General features: G+C 31.9%; 1 protein-coding gene, 1 long non-coding RNA gene and 1 pseudogene across 2 annotated transcripts; 1 reads left to right on the top strand and 2 right to left on the bottom strand.

The window, feature by feature from the left end:
• Positions 1 to 2,768: 2,768 nt before the first annotated feature.
• Positions 2,769 to 10,204, bottom strand: LOC134283678 (uncharacterized; annotated as a pseudogene).
• A 4,122-nt stretch (positions 10,205 to 14,326) lies between these two features.
• LOC134283671 (uncharacterized) lies at positions 14,327 to 15,982 on the bottom strand. Its single transcript, XR_009995520.1, has 3 exons — positions 15,947 to 15,982; positions 15,324 to 15,400; positions 14,327 to 14,798 (listed from the first exon to the last, which is right to left on the bottom strand). It is a non-coding gene; the product is annotated as an uncharacterized LOC134283671 (long non-coding RNA).
• Positions 15,983 to 19,186: 3,204 nt separating this feature from the next.
• LOC134283670 (angiopoietin-1-like) lies at positions 19,187 to 21,240 on the top strand. Its single transcript, XM_062766165.1, has 4 exons — positions 19,187 to 19,454; positions 19,543 to 19,685; positions 19,784 to 19,880; positions 21,048 to 21,240. Exons 1-4 carry the CDS (start codon positions 19,217 to 19,219, stop codon positions 21,221 to 21,223), a joined length of 654 nt encoding a protein of 217 aa, XP_062622149.1. The 5' UTR covers positions 19,187 to 19,216; the 3' UTR covers positions 21,224 to 21,240.
• The last annotated feature ends 1,946 nt before the right edge of the window (positions 21,241 to 23,186 follow it).

Here is a 23,186-nt window from a genome sequence, read left to right as displayed (position 1 = left end):
TAAACCTCATAATGTCTTAAACAGAACTATGACTGGGCGAATTTAAAACGGGGGAAAATTGTTTACAAGTTCAAAAGAGTGAAAAAACACGGGGCAAAAATAACCCTGTGTACAGTAACTTTGATATACTTTTGGGGATTTTTGAAATATGATGTGCCTAGTTCTAAGCTGTGTTCATGTTCATTTTTTTGGAAATATCTCTGATTTAAGAATTATACGTTAGGGGGAAAGTGAGATTAAATTTTAATAAATGTTACAAGCATGTACTATACGGTTTTTAGTAGAATAGACAGCTTGGCGCATTATTTCGATTGTCCGCTCTAAAGTCGCAAAGAAAGAAGCTTTTTAAATCAGAACATCATATTTTTTTTTTGCTTGTAAAATGAAATCAGTCTTTCTATGAAAAGTTATTTTTTCATTTTCCTTCTTCAAATATTTTAGTGAAAAAAGGAAATTGATTATAAAAATTCTGCATCTACACTTTCTGTAACAATTGAAAGAGTTATATATTAAGAAATAGAACTATGTCAGTTTTTAAGGTTTATAGAAATGTTAGCAATAGAAAATTGAAATCAATATTTGTAGTCATTTTTCTTATCGGAAGGATATTACACTTTAAGTTAAAAAAGTATTTCAATTATTTTTTCTCATTTCTTTATATCTGCTTAAAACGTTTAGGCACTTCTCTGAAAGTAGCCTTTTTAATACATTTTATCATTCTGTTGAAAAAAATCCCATAATTTGAGAATCTTAATACAAGATTTGCTTTCTACTTTAAAAATGAGTTAGGTTCGTATAAACATTTAACCATTTTCCTAATAATAAAAAAATTATAAACAATTGAATAAATGATGGTTTATAAAAGTCTGTTATGACTGTTAAAATGTTTGATTAGAAATAAGTTCTTCGGAGCATTTATCTTTCATTCAGTGGTATCAGAAGTTTCAAAATTTGTAGATTCTTTAAAAACTTTAAGAGTAAATTTCATTCAGCGTTGTGAATATAATTTCTCAAAATCTTTGTACTATCTTACATTTTTCTCATTCTTTGAAATGAGAATTAAAAGTGAAATTACACAAACTGCTCAAGGTCTGATGTATTAAATCTGTTCATTTGTTTCTAAATAGAGACAGACGGTTGTCAATATTTTAAACAAAGATAACCATACCTTGCTTTAAGCTGATACACCTAGGACATCTGGATATAAATATATATTACCATCTTATGTAATGATACCTCGAATGTTATTTCTGGGAGTAACTGGAGAACAGCATAACGTCAATAACAAAAATTTACACAGGTCTGTCGCAGTCTGTTCAATAAGAAGAATACTTGTTGCTGCAACTATTTAATCTGTGTTATCTACCTTTAGTTTAGAAGTTTCGGTCAGTGTATCTCTAGGTAAAGTGTAGTCAAAATTACAGATGTCCTGGCCACTGTTCTTTCTGGTAATTTAAATTAATTTCTTAAATCGCACTTCATTTATATAAAAGTCTTCTAACATTCACAATATTTCGTACGAAAGTTAATACATAATCGTTGTAAGCTGTCAACCAACTTATAATTGCGATGACTTCAGTTTGCGAATTACTGCAGGCAAACTGGACGATTAATTTTAGCGTTGAAACCTATTTAGATCTGTTGTTAAAAGACACAAAGACTTTAAGGACTATTTCTCTGCGATAAATATTCGCGATAATGAGGCTCTGGCAAACCTCGCCAAAGGAATAAAAGTTGGTTTACAGTTAAATATGAATTCTAATTCTTTTTTTCTTTAAAAGCATAATTCTCAATACAATTTAAGAATGACAAACAGTAATCAAGCGCAGAAGATCATTAAAGGACACATGACACAAAAAAATATGTTGCCTGCATTCAATGTCCTTAGCATTCCTAAGTCAGATTCTCATGAAATCAAACACAAGGCAGCAATAGAAGTGAATCTGAAGATTCGGAGGGAGGTGATTTGGAGGAGGATAATGCACTAGGAGTAATTGGTACCCGCAGAGAGAGTTTAGCATGGTATGAGAATAAAACAAATATTTTACTTGTTTTAGATTATATTTCAAAAATGAAAACTTTTGTTCACACATTCATTATTAGCATTATTAATACATATAATTAAATATCTCATTTATGAACAGTAAATTTAATTTAATTTACATTACAAGGTGTGTCTGTGAAAGGTGCCAAGTAATGGAAACTAATGATTAATGTTTATGCTGCCATGAAATTGCACCAATTTTGGAAAAAATAGAAGCAAAGAATTTAAAGTGCATCACGGAACATGATGGGTTTCAGGGAAATTGCCTCAATATTGATGTCCTGGAAGTCTCCATGTACGAGTTTATAGACACTGATGGGCCCTTGATGACAACGAACCAATACACGAGTAAGATAATGTGTACAGATAACATTTCTTATAAAAGTTTTTGATTTTTCCTTCAAGCATATCAAATAAATTATAAAATAGTATTTTCTTAAGGGTCATTTTTACATTACAGATTATATAGATACTTAGCATACAGACGATTTACTCGTTGGATCTGGCATATCCTTGGAAAAAAGAGACGAAAAATTATCCCTGCTTGTGCCGTATCCAAAATCAGACAGACATTTCCATCGGAATCTTATGCTGGTTTCAAATATCCACGAATATGAAGTGATATGATGTCCACTTATCAATCTTTTATGAAACACAACACATTTTAACTTTCACATTCCAACAAAATTTATCTGTTGTATCTAGATGTTCTTCTATTAATTAGTTAATTTTTGTCAAAGTCTTCATACTCATGCGTCAGTGGACGTGATTCATCAGCTTTATGACCAAACACAAAATCATCATAGGCAAGCTTTAAGGAAGGATAGTGTCTTCTTCTAACAAAAATATTTTCCAGCAATTTTCCGACATATTCTGTGAAATTAAGAGAAAATAAGAATGAAAATCTTATTAGGAAAGCAAATAAGTTATTTTATTATGATTTCATTATACATTCAATACATATTTATGTAAAATTATGCTAGCTTTTATTTGTCACTTCTATTAATTTATTTACCAAAGGTTGCAGCCACTCTGCCGGGTTTTACTACACATTCCTGTCCTTTCTTTGCCTTTGGGTAGGATACACTCCACTGTAGTTCACCCTCTCTTGTTATTGACTGACGTCTTGTTCCGTTTTCATTGTAATGAAATGCAGCAATACACAACCTGTTGAAAATGAATAATACAAAAAATTCTAAGAATCTTTTTTTACTTAAATGTTTAAAACTATGAAGGCATTAAAAAAAAAGAAATGCTACGAAAGTTGTAAGCATTGGCATGTAAAAGAAGTGCGTACTCTTAGGTGCAAAATGATTCACCACAGAGTGAAAAACTTCAAGTCCATATGTCTGGTAAATAGGTGACAGTTTTGGAAGATCCCGAAGGAGATAGGGACTCTCCACATCTTTTACCATCTTGTGGCATCTAGAGCCTAGAATTAAAAAAACTGATAACATTTGTGGAATGTGTACAATTATAAAATAAAACAAAATAGTTTTAATTGGATAATGACCTTGCTGCATCCAATCTCTAGGTTCATCTAGCTGGCCATGTTCACATCGTGGAAAGACCTCAGAATCATGTTCATGGACATTGATAAGATGGTTGCTAATAGATTTCCATTTGTCAACCTTCATTTGCCCATTGTTTCCACTTGATGCAGCAACCCAGTATGTGTGGTTAACTATACTTTTTTTCCAAGGACGGATTTGACCAGCACCACGCTTTTTTGCTGATGTCTCAAGTTTTCTTGATATGCCTGAAATATTTGCCATTAAGCAACTTACTATAGGCTAAAGTTATTAAAAAAATCATCATTGATAAAATAACAAAAATTTTAATTACCCTTTGCTACGTGCCAAACATCGAAATAGTGATTGATGTCTGGTTTTTCAGTCTTCATGTATGACTTGATCATTACATGGCGATCTGTCACGAGATCATGCACCGGGACACGATTTAATTCAGTTAGGTGTCTTAGTCCACGTTTAAGGCCTTCTAGCTCTATATGGGTAGATCCTCTCACCTCGTTACTCTGCAAATAGACAAAGGCATTTAAAAAATCTAAAAGAAAAATCCGTTAAAAATGAAATTTCAATTTCTACACCATATTCTACCTGGACCAACTGTACATCAATGATTTTATTAGTTTCAAGGTCCATCAGTGAGTAACTGCAGTATTTTGCACTGTAACCAGGTGAATCGCATCTCCCATCACCTCCAAGAACGACTTGAGATTTTTCTAGTGAAAAAGTTACTAAAGTGTTACACAACTAGTTTTACATAAGTGAAATAAAATAAAAAGATCTATATGTTACACCTAAATTTATGTACTAGTATATATTTATTACTTACGGCGCAAATCATCAAAATAGTCTGCTTGCTGTAAATCGAATTCTTCTATGACTGCACGAATGCTGTAACAGGACTGAAGACGGGAAAAAGTGCGGGAACTTGGTACTAGAACTTTTAAATGGTTAAAAAGCATTAAGACTTTTGATATGCTGTTTCCACTTAAAAGCATTGCACTTGCAAGATGTAAATTAAACCATGGCATTTTCTTATGTGTTGATTGTGACTGCCATCTGTTGATGTGACCATTTTCACATGTTGACACTGTAGATATCATGGAGCCTTTGCTATATTTTACAAGTGGGACACTTTGTCCATTACAAACATTACAGACAGACAAAAGTTGAGAAAGTGCACTTTCTGACAACATAATATTTCTCTTCTGATGGATTATCTGTTTCATATAATCTGTAGTTACATGTCTCCTCTTCGTCTGATTCCTCATCCAATTCTGAATCTTCAAAATTGCTTGTATTGAAATCAGAGTCAATATCTGTTATCATAATCTTCATCAGAACTTAATTCCCCATGTTCATTAGTCGCCATATACTCATCAGTGTTCATACCGTCTTCTTGAGTATTTATGTTATCTGTAGACTGTCCACAATTAATACAGTACTGTAATTCACTGCATTGAATTTCAGCATCAACTGTCTTGAAACCTATTTTTGATTTTCCTATTTGGATTCTTCTTGTCTTTGTTTTGACTTTAGGGTCAGGGATAAATGCCTGGACGGCTTTGTCAGCTAATAAGTTCTCACATTCCGCAGAAGATGAAGGGGTTTCTTGTTCAGTTTCAGAAATATCATATACTTTTTCATTTTCATCTTCATTACTATCCTCATTGTCATCACTCTCTATCATAGCCTCTTTTAATACCTGTTTTTAATGAACAATTTCATCGAAAAATAAACAAAAATACTTAATAAATGTTAGATATTCATGTGTAAATTGAGGATGTGCCCCCCCCCCCCTTTTCCCTGATTCTGTTAATTTATAACTATGAACTACTAGTATTTAGATCAATAGAAAGAAATCAACAAAATTTTATACATGTGTTATGAATTTACATCATAGTATTTTATACCATTTATTTATGTAAATGTTATGTCACAAATATAATGATATGTAATGTAAGAAATATGCAATAACAGGGATTATAAATAAAAGAAATCCTTAATTATTTTTGTCAAAAACCTTTCTGACCTTCCACGTACCATTCTTTGTTTAAACTTAAATCCTGATTCATTAATTAAAAGAATAATAAAGAACAACATATAAGTTTTTAATCATATCTTAAAGAAAAATTAGTTGTTTTTTTTACCTAAAGTCTTTGTCGCTTTCTAAATGCACCAAACCCTGAAGAGTTTTTCTCAGTGCTTGATGAAGTTGAACAATCATCTTGGGTAGGCCACTCAACATCGGGTACAGCATCATCTTTTAATTGCGCAAGAGCATTAGGATAACCTAATTCAGCTAACCGGGGTGGATAACGAGAATATTGAACTGCCGTAAAGTGTTTCTCACATATTTTACTATATTTTGTTAATTTAAGTCTCTTCTATAGCAGTAATGTACCCATGTTTTCTGAAGACCTGCATCTTTTGGAAAGCAAAAAAATGACACATTTTTGTCCACTTTTGAGGAGCTTGAACAATTATAAACAGCACAATACGGCATCCTTACAAACTATGAATAACCCCCGACACAGAGAAATATAATTGTACAAGTTCTTTATTTATGACTTAGAAATATAACCCATTACTGGCAATTAAGGAAACTATTTGTCTTTGATCAGTGATAAGAAAGATTTATAGTATCTCTTTGGTTGAAGCATTTAATAGCATCTCTGTGCTGTAACTGATCTCTGACGTCACTCCAGACTCTTTCCGATCTCTGGGCTTGAAATATGCATATTGAGGTCTTATCAGCACTGTGTTACAGCGCTAGCTGTGAATCAGATGCTTGTTTAACAGATTCAGTGTTAGAATTTGACTCAAGGATGATAAAGACATTGAATGCAGACAAAATATTTTTTGTGTCATGTGTCCTTTAACACAATACAAATTGGGATTAGAGCAAACCTTTGAAAAGAAATCATATTCGCGTTCATCTGTCCTGTGGGAGGAGTGTAGAAGTTTAATGTCCTTTTTAAAATTAATTCCTTGTGAATTTTCCAAATGTATCAATTTAAGCAATATATTGTTTGAAATAAAGAAGGTGCCGGGGGAGAAGAGTACCTTGTACTGTTCAATATTTCCATATATTTCTCACTGTTATATAGTAAAACGTCGATATTATATTTAAATGTGACATTGAAGATCACAACAGGAGACCTTTCTTTGTTTTAGAAATTCCAATCTCTGTCGGTTTAAGGATGAAATTGTACCTTTCCGAAATATTTTGTTGGTCTGGATTTATACAACTATCTCATGTGGTCAGCATACATGGCAATTGTACTGAACTCAGACTTTTAAACGATTTCTATGCGTTGCTTTGCCGTAGATCCACCGTAACCTGTTAAATTAACTACCTTTTTAAAAAAGAGGACTATGCTCTGTCCTTTATATTCAGAGTAAGTCATATTCTTGTAAAAGGATTAAAAATACCTCGTCTCTTATCTTATCCCTTTTTCCTTTAAAGATTGCCTGGTTATTGCATTTAAATCCACTGCATATCTCCACGTTTTAGATGTAATCAACAGTCCGTGTAATCGAGTGCAAGCGCTTGGCTGAAGCCGAATGCAGTCGAACGGCAGAATCATTTTGAAAACATGCCATTCTATGTAGGAGAAAATCAAATATAAATATATTATTATTTATTTAAACATGAAAATATTGCCGTTTGTTGTAAATTCTTGCAAATATCGGTAAATAGTTATTTTGAGCTCTACTTCTATTATGGATCAGTCAGGGCGGAGCAACTGTCATTCATTCAAACCTCATTATGACCTCTTTAGCATATTATTCCCATGTATAGCCTTAACTTTACCGCGTTGTCAACTGATTTTTCCGTTATTTTCCAATCATGACAAAACATACACGCTTAGGGCGTATGACCTGTAGGCATGGAGATACCCACTACTTCATTGCAACTGATAACAACTCTGAGTTCTAGACGTCCGTGTTTGCTCTGATCCTATTTTGTGTTGTTTATTGGATTTTAAGCTAAAACACTGTTTGCTATCTCAATATATATCATTATTCCTTTTAATAGGTAAAATAAACTAAATGCTGAATATTAATCCTTTCGTCAGATAAAATGATATTTTCATAACTTTAATTTTTCATCGTCTTGTTTGTTTGTTTTGTTCAGTTTTCCTAAAATTTATCTAATTTCAAGATTAATGTTATTCCATGAATGAAGATATCGCTCATGATTATTTTTTAATTGTCTTTTTAAATTCAATAATAATTAAAGATTTCATTAATGACTCTTAAACACCACTTAATTTATGCTATGGAAGGGATGGGGTTAAAGGGTGTAATTTTTTTTCAAAACATAACATAAGTTATCAAAATAAATTCAGATAAGTGTTTACGATAGGGCAACTGTCAAGTTATTTTTTTTACATGTATTGCATATCTCGAGTCTTTCTTCTTCCTGTCATGTGTTTTGTGAAGATAGTTATTGTCATATAGAGTATAACGAGGGTCTATGACTGCACTTAGTACAGCATGTATTTCTAACTCATTTTTATGACAGACCCCCTTTTTATCACTGACAAAATAAATGACATTATTCATTCATATAATTAGTCTTTATTTGCCCGTGTTTTTCCCCAAATCGAAAGAAATCTCCTTTAACATGTTATAGAAACAAAGGAAATGAATGCGTGACTTGGAACTTATTTTGATTCCTGTTTCATAATGATGCAGACCACAAAATGTTTTCATTGTTTTCAGAAGGAAAGAATTTCTGACTGTATAAAACTTTGGATTGTCTAGAGACGTCTGCATCTATCGAAAGAAATGAAACGCATATTTATTCCATCTTTAACAAAAACAGTTTAAAACAGTATAATATTGAATTTGAAACACATTTTAAAATCATATTAATTTTTTTAAAAAAGCAAAATGTTTGTCTTGTATTTGTTCTTGTGACTTTTGAGGTGATATACTAATGTAAAAAGTTACTCTCATCATGTTAAAACCATCATACCAGGGCTGGATTACGTTAACTTCGTCTCTGCTGTTATTTTAAGTGTTTTAAAACGTCTTTGAAAAATGTCATCGAAAGATCTGCGGTGGTCTCTTCTTTAGTTTTTGTTGCAATACGGTCAACTAATGAAATGCACACCCTCACCAAATCCATTTCAAACATTAAAAAAAAAATGATGAGAACCAAAATACTTACATGAAAACCACATGCTCTGTCGAAAAAAATATTTGATTTTTTCTTAAAATGGCCTGTAAAATATTTCCCAGTATTTTTACTTTTGCTTTTAATGGCCCCACCCCCCTTTTTGGGCTTGTGATACGCAAGGAAGGGTATAGAGATAACGAACAATATTCAGTCTCAAAGGGCATGCTTTACGCTTAAACATTTTCTAAAACGATGTAATTATTGACTAAAAAATCGATGAAACAAGAATATCTTCAGTCTCGTTCAAAGTCATTATTTCGTAAGATCTATGGTCGACAAAATGTTCATTATTTATACACTGAGTTGACAACGGATTTGTACGCGAATTCCCGACCATGATAAGGAGCACACGGCGGTCATGACCGGTCGGCAGGACAGGCTCACTCCTCCATGGCACCTGGTTCCACCTCTGATGTTTTTTAGGTCTGTATTTGTTCTGCTCCTATTTTGTGTTGTTTTATGGACTTTTGATCTTGAAGACTGTTCGTTTTCTACGACATACATATGTTTCATGCCATACGTATTCCACTTCAGAGACCCTAGAGGCGTACTTTCGTTACTAAATCAATAGTGGTAGACCTTTGCCCGTAGTATATATCAAAAGCGGATTAAAAAAAATTTTAATCAATATTTTCCTTGATTAACAATTATAGTACGAAGTAATTTTTGGATAATATAAGGTAGATTAATCTAAAATACTGAAGATTTCTTATTTTTCGCGATTAATAATTATCGCGAACTGGCTCTTTAACGTCAAATCGGGGGGATAATATCTCGCAAATGGACGGTTATTAAATAGAATTTACATGAATTTCAACACCATAAAAATAAAATCGAGTAATATTATTTCGCAAGTGATGCTTCCTGCGAAATAACACAGAAATTAATTCCTCGGGTAAAATTAGGAATATACAGTAACTTGCAATCTTTCGGATGGACTTCAAAAATAGTTATACAAATTTATTCGATCGTTATTCTTTTTTAATGTAGTAATCTTCAGTCATATGAAATTCTCTTTCCTTTATTTAATTTTTTAACGACTTTTTTCGTTTGTTTGTTTGTTTGTTTTGGTTGAGTCTTTCTAAAATTGATCTTTTTTAAGATTGGAGGGTATTACACAAATATCGTTAATAATGTTTTTTACTGTTGTCTTTTCCAAATTTCGAATAACAAAAGATTTTTTCTTACTCTTCAACACTTATTAATGCTATGAAAGAAGCGGAATTAAAGAGTATTGTCCTTTGAAAAACATACATAAGTTGTCAAAATAAATTTAGATAAGTGGTAACAGTTTGTGGACTGTAGTGTTATTATATGATATTATTCCATAATCTCCTTAGTCCTTTTGCATCCTTCTTGTGTTTGGCGTGTTTGTTTATTGTCACATGTTGTATAATAGGGCGCTATGATTGCACTCACCACCACATCAACTTGTTTTTGCATCACTTACAAAATAAATGGCATTATTCATTCTTATATAATTGTTATATTTTCCCCCGAAACTGAAAAAAACAGTCTCCTTGAACAAATTATATAAACAAAGAAACATAGATATGTACATGTGAAACGCAACCCGTCCTGATTCCTGTTACAAAGTGAGACAAACCACAAAATGTGTTCTTTGTATCAGAAGTTAAATCTGTCTTATTCTTTTCAGATGGAAAAATTTACGATCTGATTTTATACAATGAAGGATATGAAGAAAACGAAAAGTATTCAATATCAAAGTTCATATAACATTACATATAAGGAGCCGGGCAAACACATACTTCCAATACATTATAGGTAGGATCAGGTGCCATGGAGGAGTAAGCGTCCCCTGCCAAACGGTCACCACCCCCGTGTGCTCCTCGTCATGATTAAGAAATAACGGGAAAATCCGTACGTCTATTTGGTGTATAAATAATGGACTAGCAATTAATATGAAAAATATCAGACTTAATGACAAAACTTGGAAAATTCTGAAAAAGATACTTTTTTTACCCATAACCCAAACCTTATCCCTAAGGATTTAATTTTAGAAATATGCAAACATTATTGTCTGGTGTACGTTGTTGAAACTTTGAAGGTTGAGTTCTTGTATTATGTTTCTCTTGTCATGATAATACCAACATGCCAGGACTGTATCACTTTGACACTGTCCCTATCGTTATTATAAGTATCTTAAGTTAGTAGGGTGATATGTTTTCATAACTAATGTTCTCTACAAATGCGAATGGGCAAACCAACAAAGTCTCAACTTACACATTATGTTTTCAAACATTTTCTCGAAAAAAGGCATAGAACCCTTATCTGTTTTTCACATACATGCAGGCAATCAAAATAGAAATTCAATAAGACTTTTTTTCCTTTGACTTAATTTGTGATTTTTTGAAAAGTAGTTTAATTATTTTGCTTGCTTTCTTGGTTTTAATAAGCCCTGACAAACGGTACGCTTTCTCTATTTTAAATACAGTCATATTCCATTTCTAGTAAAAATAACAAATAAAAAAAAATCGTTTCTTAAAATAAATAATATAAGGCTTTTGACAAAAGAATATATCAAAAGCTGGTTGTCAATAAAAATTTCATATCGTTTTTTTTTTCGTTGATTTACATATAATATATTATTAGATTCGATATGATTGATAAACGTTGAAATTATCTTCTTAAGCAATTTAAATAAATGCTAAATGTATGCTTATTTGTCCTTTATTTTACATTTGGTTATATACAAAATCAAACGCTGAATTTTTAATAATCTTTCTGTCAAAGGACGATGTCTTTTCTTTACCTTAGTTTTTCATCGACTTTTACTTTCTTGTTTCTTTGTATTGATTTTTTTTTGTTTGTTTCAAGTCGATCTTATATCAAGATGGGATGGTCTTCAACTAAAAAAAAAATTCTCCACTTCCTTCATTAGATCCATTTCTGACCATTTAGCACTTAAAGTTGTACTTTCCAACATTTCTATGAAAAAGTAAAATTAAAAAGATAGATAAAGTTTTTATGAATAAGATATATAAATATGTAGAACTAAATCAAGAGACTGTACACAACTCTTCATGTGCCTTTAAATCATAGCGTTCAGAAATATTAACAAACCAGAAGCAAATTAAATAAAACCGTTTGAAGCTCGACTTTTAAAAATTAGGTTTCTATTCCATTCAATATCTATATCTCTTTATCAAAGAAATTTACTGTAAAATCGCATATTTCCTTGATGTCTAGTGTTCCTTGGTTGAGAAAATAAAAATGCACAAGTACGTTAAGGCTAAAAATTGGCGTTCCTAGGCAAATAAGTTAATAAAAATGCATAAGTTGTACATTTTATACGCAGAGATAGTTAAAACCGATTGTCTTACTCATACTAAGTATCGACAGCAGTTATAGCTAGTACACATTCTGGCGTCCTATTATGACGTGTTTATACTTACCCATTTAAGGCAACTGAACACATGTACAAAAATGACGCAATGACATATCCTTATCATTTTCAAATAAATATATTATATTAGGGAGAATATTTTAAAAATTAATAAAATTGCTTTACAAATTCCCTTCACTTTCTCAATCGATATAAATTTAAGGTAACTTACACTGGATTGTGAAATTTCAACCTGTTCATTCAAACTGTAAGAAAGGTAACTAAACACTTTCAATGTCAGCATATGTTCAGCGATATCTTACATCTTTAATACCTTAAATATTCTGCGTCTATTGATACCTTGTTATTAAAGGACAAAGTTAGTTATGCCTTTGCACCAAAGTGATTTTTTTGATGTTCCCAATAGATTTGTTTAGTAGAGGTTGATGACCTCAAAATATGACAATATAATGTGCACTTGCTATTGCATGATGTGAATACCACGAATGTTTTAGAAAACTAGAGGTTCTGTGAACAATGAACTCACTAAATGATACCCCCGCCTCCCATATGGTTATAACTGATGACAAAGTCCATGATTTTCTGTGGCAGGGAAATCCAAATAATGTGTCCGAACAAAAAGTAAAATAGGAGGTTCACAATGACAATATGTAATAAAGATTCTTTGATTCAGTGATTACGAAGAATAATGATCTTTTTTTTTTTGCAAATAGGAAAGAGGTTCTTAATAATTGTATTCAAAATCAAAGTGAAAACATTTTTCTTAAAACTGTTAAATGATGTAACAAAAACAAAAGGTATCATAAAATATATTGAAAACCGCATATATGTGTTCACCTCTATTTGTGAACTTGTTGAAAGCTGATGATAATTACAAAATATGTTTAGAATAAGTGCGGGGATTTAGCACCTGCCCCTTCCCCGATATATAATATATTTTCATAAACTTTTAAACACTTATAAACTTGTTTGATGTAACCATATATTGCATGATTGAATAATTTCTGCTCGATATTTAATGACATCAAAGGGATGGGATTATTGAATTGTGAAACATATTGAAAATAGGAGCAGATCAAAAACGGACCTCCAAAACATCGGAGGTATGTTCAGTTTCCATGGGGGGGATTGTGAGCCATAGGCGTAGTCACAAGGGGGGGGGGGCAGCGGGGGCACTAGCCCCCCTACTTTCAGATCGGGGGGGGGGGCAAGAGTATGTCTGTGCCCCCCACCACTTTTTTATGAAGAACAAATTCACATTTGAATTTGCTATTTTGAAACTAGAGGTACTGTGAGCAATGAGCTCACTAAATGATACCCCCCGCCTCCCATATCGATATAACTGATGACAAAGCCCATGTTTTGCCGTGGCCGGGAAACCCAAAATATATGTCAGATTCAAAAGTAAAATAGGAGGTGCACAATGGCAATATGTAATAAAGATTCTGTGAAAGTTTCATTAGATTTCACTCAGTGGTTTAAGATGAGTTGCGGATAAGAGATGGGTACCTTAAAGCGTAACAGACGAACGGACGGACAGACAGACGGCTAGACGGACGGACGGACGTACAGACGGACGGAATTAACGATTACTATATACCCTCCCGCTTTTCAAGCGGGGGGTATAATAATATTAAACCTCATCTGATGGCATTTTTATGTTATGTTCAACAAATGGGTAAGCATTTCTCTTGAAGTACAAAGGCAACTTAGCCACATATGATTCTCATATGATTTTCATATGATTGGTTTCATATGAGAATTATAGAAAAAGGGCATCATATGTGAATCATATGAAGCAAATCATATGATTTACATATGATCCACATATGTGAATCATATGAAAATAACTACATATGATTTGCATATGAATGATTTAAGTGTGTTTCAAGCCATTTACATATGACAATTATATGAAAAGGGTATCATGTGTAATTCATATGAAACAGTTATGTGTGTTCTCATTCAATAGTTTTCACATTCTTGTACACATTTAAAAATCAGATATTTCTGCTTTAGATGAAAATTCATTACATTACATGTACAATGATCTATTTTCATTGGTTAAATATTTCAAAATATCTTATAATGCTTACACAACTTTTTTGACAAAATTATTTTCATCAAGAGAAATAACTAATTTTTCACAGTGTACATTCTAAACAAGAAATATACAAACAAGTCGGTGGCTTTTGTCGATACATGTATTTAACATATTCTAAAATGAGTACAAATTATAAGATTTCAGCAAAATGATTAAGTAGTTAAACATGTATACATGTACAAATGAATAAAATAATTAGGTCATGTACTTTTATAAAAATACCGTATGACATGAAAGTGTCCACAGCAAAATTGAAATATCAGTAATAACATTTGTCATGTATTCTCTTTTGTAAATTTATGAAAAATCAAGTTTTTTGATATTCTAGCATACAAATAAAAATGGGAAATCTTTACAGGTCAAATTCAGAAAGGTTGTCTACATCCTCCACATTTCATAATTATTCCATATATTTCCAGTTTCTTTTCCCTTCTTTATCTTTTCAATATTTTCAGTTGTCCTCCCTCTGATCTGACCATTTTGAAAATCTCTTTGAACTGTACCAAAAATGCAAATCCACCAGTTCTCCCCTTCCTGAACAATTTCTTTGTGGCACAGAATGGTCTCTACAAAAATATCAAAAATAAAAATAATTCTTAAATTACAAAATCAATTCTACAAGTTATATTAAAGTAATTTATTCATCAGCAAACAAATGTATTCCCAATTCACTGACACAGATATAACACGAGATAAAACTAATGTTATATATGTTATACTAGGTGTTTTGTGAAATCCTATGATGTAATTTGCAAGACACTGTTGGAAGATTATATGCTTCATAATAAAATTATTAAAAGCATTTTTTTTTATTTTGACAATTGAATTGAATTTTGCAAGACAATTACACTATTGGAAGATATGCTTCATATTAAAATCATAAAAAGCATTTTATTTTCGTCAATTGAATATGGAATGTTCAGATAGTATTATTGCCAAAAATTTAGAAGATTCTGACACAAATATATTACTTTTGGACAAAAAAAATTACAGACAAGTAGATTGGCAGAAAAACAGACTTAGTGATTCCAGGATATCCCAAACTTTGTTGGGAAGAATATAACAAAGTCTGTTAAACAGTGTGTAGTTACCTTAACTTTGACAAGCCTAGGATCTTTGGATTTTTTCTTCTGAGAGGCTGACTGTATATTGAACCTGTATATTGAACCTGTAAAACCAATATTAACACAGTAGATATTTTCTAAGCATAACTAAAGCTTAAACTACAAAAAAGAGAGAGTATACAAGTTTGTAGGTTCTAAATAGTCTTAAATATCTTACATTTTACCTGAAACTAGGTTCTCTATTAGTATTGGAATTTTTTTTTTTATAAATGTCAGTCAATGAATACATAGATGTAAATATTCAATGGATTAGCTATCTGATGTACTTTCAACACATACACATGCATATGTGTACCTTGAAAGTTGCCACTGTTATTATTATACCCCCTGAAGTTATTGTATAGTTTCATAGCTTTTAAAAGCCAGCAGACTCTATTCATACTTACCATATTTTAAAAGTGCATTGGATTAAAATTGTTTCATTATGTAGAATACAACTTCTATATCATTGAGTTGAATTTATTTTTGATGAAGCTAAGCAAACAATGTAGAATTATAAAGGAACAAAAAGAAATTATCAAGAAATATTTTGTCATAAAGGATTCATTACAGATGTACACTGATTTTTAATTGCAAGTATTTATTTTTACCTTGAATATTGTGATGATGCAATCGTCTGTCACAATTTATCAGCTTTGGGCTTCTTGGACTTAATAAAAAAGCAGCACGGTGACACTGAAGTCAAGTTGTTGAAAGCATCTATAGGCCACAAAAACAAACATTTGTCATTATGTTGATGAAAGAATCGACTTGATAACGATCTCAACATACAAAAACGCCAAACTGCTATATATCGTGCCGTCATATGTTTCCGATAGTCATATGTTTCCGATAGTCTATTTTCGTCGCGCGAGTTTTCCCTAAAATGACGTCATATTTCTAATTACTAAGGACACCTGAGGTAGGGAATCTCGCTACATTAATATAAGCAAAAGATAAAAAAAATTCTACATACAAAGGCAAATATCATAAAAACAATGCAATCAGTGATAAAAATACTCATTTTTCTTATTGCCATAAGTTGTAGCTATCAAAATCGCCTGAAAACCCTTTTGATTCGCACTGCAACTAAAGACGCTCATCATCTGATAAAATACACTTCCGGTGACGTATTTTGGTATGTAAATTAATCATGTGACTCTATTAGTTTTTCTATGTATGGAAGCCTTAACCCGTCATAAAATTAGCTGATTCGTGTGAATAACGTCACGTTTTTGTGCTATTTTAGGCAGTAAGAAATAAAGGAAAGCGTTGTAATTCCCCATCAGCCCTTATTTGGGCTATCAGTCAGTGAATCAAGATGGAGTCTATTTGTTTGAAATTATTTTTTTTTAAAAATCATGCAACACATTATCTTCTAAAATTGCAAAAACTGTGAGAAAACCACTGACCATTATATTAAACAGGAACCATAAAGAAGACGTTTATCACACCATCGTCTCAACAACCTGGACCACATCTTTCATCAACCTTATACTGATTCACTAAATATTTCAGTTGATTATATTTTAAACTCAGATGAGGAAGAACATGAACAGCAGATGAGTGAAAATGAGAAGGGTTGTTTCTGTAAGAATTTTTATTTGCAGATGAGTGAAAATTACAAGAGTTGAGTATGTAAGAATTTGTGTGTAAAGTCAGGAAATTTGTATGAAATAAAAATGCTTTTGGTCGTTTGGACCTTGGGTTCATCTCCAGGACTGTTCACCTGTTTGTGCTGTCTGGAAAAACACACCATTTTTAAAATTGTCCATGCTGTGAATAAATGACATCTAATGACATCTACAAAATATAATTGCAATTAAATAACATTTGTGCGCTTAGAGCGAAAATGTTTTTATACATATGTACTCACTGAAACATCTATTTTCCAAGCATTATTATTATCTGGTATTGTATATTAATACAATTAATATAAGTTGTACGTACATGATTAAATATATTTATTATATTTTCGATAGAATAACTTTTCATTTTGATAATTGCCCTAGTTGTTCACCTTACTGCAGTGAAGAACTTTATCGACGAATCACACTATCGGAAACATATGACGCTCCTTTTGATTGGTCAATTACGGTATCCATTTTATTTATAGCTAGAAAATGCATATGATGACGACTTTATGCCAATTTATTGTCGGCGATTTTTAATGCAATGCCTAGCCGGGTTAAAAATCAAAAGAGTTTGAAAATCTTTGACTAAACTTGAAAATAATTAGAACCGCGGTTATTGTTAGACTATCGGAAACCCATGACGCCAGGATAGGGTTTCTACTTTCACTTTTAAATCAGTACGTAACAAAAGTCAAAACAACAAGAAAACAAAGTAATGCCTTTAGCCTATCATGTAAATTGTAATGTTTACATCCATTCAGAAACAAATTTATCCAAAATTACTTACAGATCACTAACGTTATGTAGGTTTACGAAATGCATTAATTTAACAATTACAAGTGTTGAGAGTATTACAGAGATGAGTTCATACGAACCTGTAACCGTAATGAAACGATATTTAAACAATATGAATTAAAGGTCTTTAAAAAATTGTTAGTAGATTACTTACTTTTTCCAACACCCAGCTCTTCTGCTGCAGCAGTGACGTCAAACATGACGTACACATTCATCCGATAGAAGTCAAATCCGGTCCGGGGAAAATACGGATTTTTTTTATTTTACTCAAGTAATAAACCCAAACCCCAAAGATTTGAAATTAAAAGCAAATTAATTTATTCTTTATCAATTTTGTCTGGGATATGCATTATTACAGGAAAAAGAAAATTGTGAAAGTTTTTTTTTTATAAGGGAAAAGGGGGGGGGGGTTGGGGGTCAAACAGAGTAGAACTTAACATAAGTTATTGCAGAGACATATACGTCTCTGGTTATTGCTAACAAATTCTTTTGAAATTGATGTACGTTTAAATTACTATTGATATATATTATTGAAATTGCAATTTTACTTGAGTATACCAAGGGCAAATTAGTGATTACTGTTTCATATGATTCTCATATGATCACGGTGTCATATGATTCTCATATGATCACTGTCAAACTTTTCATATGATTTTTATCTGAGTATAACAAGGGCAAATTAGTGAATATGGTTTCATATGATTCTCATATGATCAGTTTCATATGATTCTCATATGACCACTGCCAAAATATGCATATGATTCTCATATGTAGGGCCTTTCATATGAGAATCAGATGTATATTACTTCATATAATTAACATATGCATGATCATATGATTCTCATATGATTGGCCACATATGATTCTCATATGATTGTATAAACATATGATTCTCATATGATCCACATATGATCTTCATATGAAAGGCAATGCATATGTGGATCATATGTGGCTAAATTGCCTATGTAATATAGTTGTATAATGCGGATCAAAAAATTGGAATTGAAAGTAACTTGCCTTTGAAAAAAAGTTGTCCACAACCCCCCCCCCTCCCCCCCCCAACCACCACACACACACACGAAGTAGGATTTTCGAGTTTGAGGAACTTTCATGTTTGTTTGGTTTTTTTTTCTTGTCAAAGAATTTCTGGACTTGAGCCCCCTCACTTTTAAGTTTGTGATTACGCCTCTGTGGTGAGCATAGCCTGCAGACCGGTTAAACCATTTGTGTACTCCTTGTCATTTTTCGGAAGTAACGAAAAATATTCCGTCGTCTATTCAGTGTTTAAATGATAGACAAACAATCTGAAAACGTCAGTCAGCATTTGATACTAAATCATCGGTTAGATTTTTAACTTCCCTTTTCAGTCTTATATATAAAATTGTGGCTATATTCCAGAAACAATATATTCCAGAAACGCTTTCGTCAAGACACCAACAACAAAGTTAAATCATGGCAATGGTCTGGGCATCGCTCCTTGTGTCTGGCGTCCTGTGTATAAGTTCCCAGTACATTAATGTGAATGAAAAAGACGACTGTGCCAGTCACGGAGAGGTAAAAGAACGAATTAAAGGACTTCTGAAGCAACAAGAAAGGATCCAAAAATCTGTAGATTCTCTCATTCAGATGGTGAATAGACTGGATGAAAATATGACCAGAATCCATAAAGATGTCCAAATCGTCAAGAAAGGTAAATCCTCCCTCCTCAATCTCTCAATTTTGTTTTGTGTATTCACTCATATGATTATTACAATATTATACTTTTCTTTTACATTCAGAATTAATTCTAGATGTAGTGGATTGTCAGGATCTCTTTATCAAAGGATACCAGCAATCTGGACAATATACTGTTTATCCTTGTGGTATTCAGAGCCCCGTTAACGTATATTGTGACATGGTAACAGAACGGGGAGGATGGACGGTAAGATATCCCTCTCTATTTCTCTCTATCTCTTTCTATCTCTCTCTCTCTCTCTCACGACTTTCATTAATAAATCCATATCATTCATAAATCTCTAGGTAATCCAGAAACGAGTCAGTGGGGATATACATTTTGACAGAACATGGGCGGAGTATAAGAATGGATTCGGTCACCCTAATGATTCTTACTGGATTGGTAAAATATCATTTATATCTGATGTTATTTTACGGAATAATAATTCATCTTATTATTAACAGATTTCATTAGTATTTTAATTTTTCACTTTAAGGTAGGTCCGTACTTTCAGGATTTTCTGTCAAACTGTTTATTTTTCGATTTGAAAATCTTGAATAAGTCATAATCTAACTAAAACACCCATAAAAAACATATCTTTGCAGGTTAATTTTCATGCAACATGTCTCGGAGTATATACCTCTAAAAATTCAACAGCCAATATTCAACATGTTGAAGTTTTACATCATATTTTATTTATCTATGTACCAAATCACATCCAATTATTGTTAAAACTTAGGAAAATCATAAATATTCATTTGTCAAGAAAATATTTGAAATTTCTATTTGAAAACACTAAAAAATTGATGTTGATTCTGTCAAAATCTTTCAGTGAAGAAGCTCAAAACATCTTTATCTTAAATATTCCTCAAAATCTTATATGTTTACATGCTATTTTTTCTTTATAATTATTTAGAATTATATCTAAGGAAAGCAAAAAAACATACTTTATTATGGTTGGCCAGAAAAATTTTACAAAACAGCCTTTTGAACACCTATACCCCCGTCTTTGGAATATCTATTTTTTTCAATTGTTCTTTGCAAAACTTATAAAAAAAGTAAATTTAAAAAGATGATATAAGCTAAAAATTAAAGATAAATAGATCTCAAGTTATATTGTTAAAAAAAATGAAAAAGCTTTAGGTACATAAATGCAATTAAGAATTCGCTGTCTGTGTATGTACTAAATTACATAAAGATCCTATGGAAAGAGTGCAAAGTGGTTATTCCTATAAATAATGTATATTAAATGTTTTGCGTACACAATGACACTATAATAAACAAATATAAACTTGCTACATTATTTTCAATCATCAAAAAAGATTTCATTTCAATAGACAAGGATAATCAAAATTTTATATTGGTGTGTAAAATTAGAACCGGATCCGTAAAAGTGTGGACCTGCCTTAAATGGATTTTTTTTCAAAAAAAATTAATTACTATAACTTATACGAAGTTTGATGTCAAAACATGTTTATTCATTGATAATGAGAAATTTGTGCATAATCCTTGAATGAACACATTTTATTTTATAGAAGCTTTTTATAACACGGTAATAACATATTTAAGGAAACGACGTAATATATCAATTTACCAAGGGAAGGAACTCCTCCCTCTACGTTTCCATCACACTGATTAATGGGACAAGGCTCTATGAATTATACAACCAGTTCTCTGTTGCTGATGAAACCAACAACTACAGACTTTTTCTTGGAGGACCAGCTACCGGGACACTGGGTATGTAAACGGAAACAGAAAGTTTAAATGAAGATCAATAAGGAGAGAGAGAAAAGAGAGAGAGACTCTATTGTTATGTAAGTATTGGGAGGAATACGTAAATATCAATGTTCCGCAAGTGCAATAAAAAACCAGTCTATGAAGTATGAACCTTGCTTTTTTTATGCCCAGAACTTCATTATTCTTGTTTACATTTTTTAAAATCTTTAAAACTCGTGTATCTGATACAGAGAACATCATTGAATAATCTCGACCACTGCAAAAACATTGTGTCAATAAGTTAATTTTTATATACTGTGTTGAAGCAGTGGTAAGGGCGGAGATACTCTAGAATAGCAAAGTTAGATACTGAGCCTTACGTCGCGGGGTCGAATCTTACTATGGGACTTGGAGACCGGTCCTTCGGATGAGCCAGTATATAAACAGAGGATAAAAAATTATTTGATTCAATACTAAATTTCTTATATGTTTACTTGTAGGTACCGTTGTCAGATACAGAATTCATTCATGAAAATCGATTGCAGTGTTCAATAATAATTGAATTGAAAATAAGTTGGAAAATTTAAATACATTCAATTACAATTTCATTTTTGAAATTATTCCGCCCTTGTCTTGAACATATATAATATAGATTAAACAAAAGCAATACAACTATGGAAAAGAAGTTAATCACTTAAAAATGCAGAATTCTTAATGATAAATGTGCCGAAAAAATGGAAAAACAATATTGATACCTGTACAGTAAATCTTAAGATATGCAAACAACAAAAATTAGAATGTAATTTAATAATAGCTAGCGCAACAAGCTTAATAGACTAACGTGTTAGAACAGAGATAATTCGAAATATAATCTGTACATACGTCAGGCAAATATTCCGATAAACAAATTCCCAGAGTTCCTTTGCTACATGTACCCAACGCCCTTTGCGTGAATAAATAAATAATTGATAACGTAAAGCATAAAAGGCTTTTAGTTTGTAGAAATCTTTAAAAGACACAAAAAATAACTCCTCAATGTCTATCGACAAAAATTGCACTAGATCTATAGTTTCAACTAGACGCTCGGCTTTCTCCGTAAGCTCCGACGAGCTCCGTGACGTCGTATGACGTCACAGCTAGTCAAAATGTCTCGTGCCGCTCGATGGTTGAAGTTGCTTATCAATTTTTCAAATGTTTTTTTGATAATACAAGTGCGCTCGCCCTAACGGTCACACCGTAAAACATATTACTTATATAACTCTATCAGCTCATGTTATTATTCTTTATGTCATATTTTTATATGTTTAAAATATCCATTTTCAATGTTCAGGGGGGAAAAATTATATAAAATAAATCAAATAAAATTCAATTTATTGATATCACTTTGTCTGTATACAGTCAAAATGTAAGAAATTAAATGACAGAGAATAGAAGGAAGAAAAAAATACTATAACATAATTGCAAGCAATAAAATTTAACACGATTCAAAAGTGTTTTAATCTTGAAAACTGTATCTGTATATAAATGTTTCCTTTAGCTTGTAATTTAAGTAAATATTAAGTGATCTAATTGATATCGGTATCCATATCATATTTTTGTTGATAATTTTACTGGTGACGCTATGTTACACACAGTGAAATCTAACAAAGACCTGTCTGGGATGTACTTCAGTACCCCGGACAGGGATAATGACGGACGTAGGGGAGATAACTGTGCTGCTTACAGTACCACTAGAGGGGGTTGGTGGTTTAACAGCTGCCGCTTCGCCTTCCTTAACGGTCAGTGGTCCCCCGGCAACTGGGTCCATCCATGGTATCCGGCAGTGACTGATGGTAGAGAGATAAAAGAGACTTTCATGATGATAAAGCATCTTTGACTGTCTTATATGTTATTCATTGAAAAATTCGTATTGAAGTTTGAACACGTAATCCCTTTTATAAATGTGTATAGTAGATTGACATACAAAATCAAATACTTTTATGATAAATGACG

This window comes from Saccostrea cucullata, unplaced genomic scaffold (genome assembly GCF_032062105.1).
Source record: "Saccostrea cucullata isolate Sc308-1 unplaced genomic scaffold, CSIRO_AGI_Scuc_v1 ctg2106, whole genome shotgun sequence".
Lineage (NCBI taxonomy): Eukaryota > Metazoa > Mollusca > Bivalvia > Ostreida > Ostreidae > Saccostrea > Saccostrea cuccullata.
This window is presented reverse-complemented; position numbering and strand designations above follow the sequence as displayed.

What these genes read in the sequence shown, in the direction of transcription:
- LOC134283670 (XM_062766165.1), top strand. Translation starts at nt 19,217, where the DNA reads ATGGCAATGGTCTGGGCATCGCTCCTTGTGTCTGGCGTCCTGTGTATA. An exon ending in CAGAACGGGGAGGATGGACG is followed by an intron (nt 19,686 to 19,783) that starts GTAAGATATCCC and finishes ATAAATCTCTAG; the next exon opens with GTAATCCAGAAACGAGTCAG. An exon ending in TAATGATTCTTACTGGATTG is followed by an intron (nt 19,881 to 21,047) that starts GTAAAATATCAT and finishes AACATATTTAAG; the next exon opens with GAAACGACGTAATATATCAA.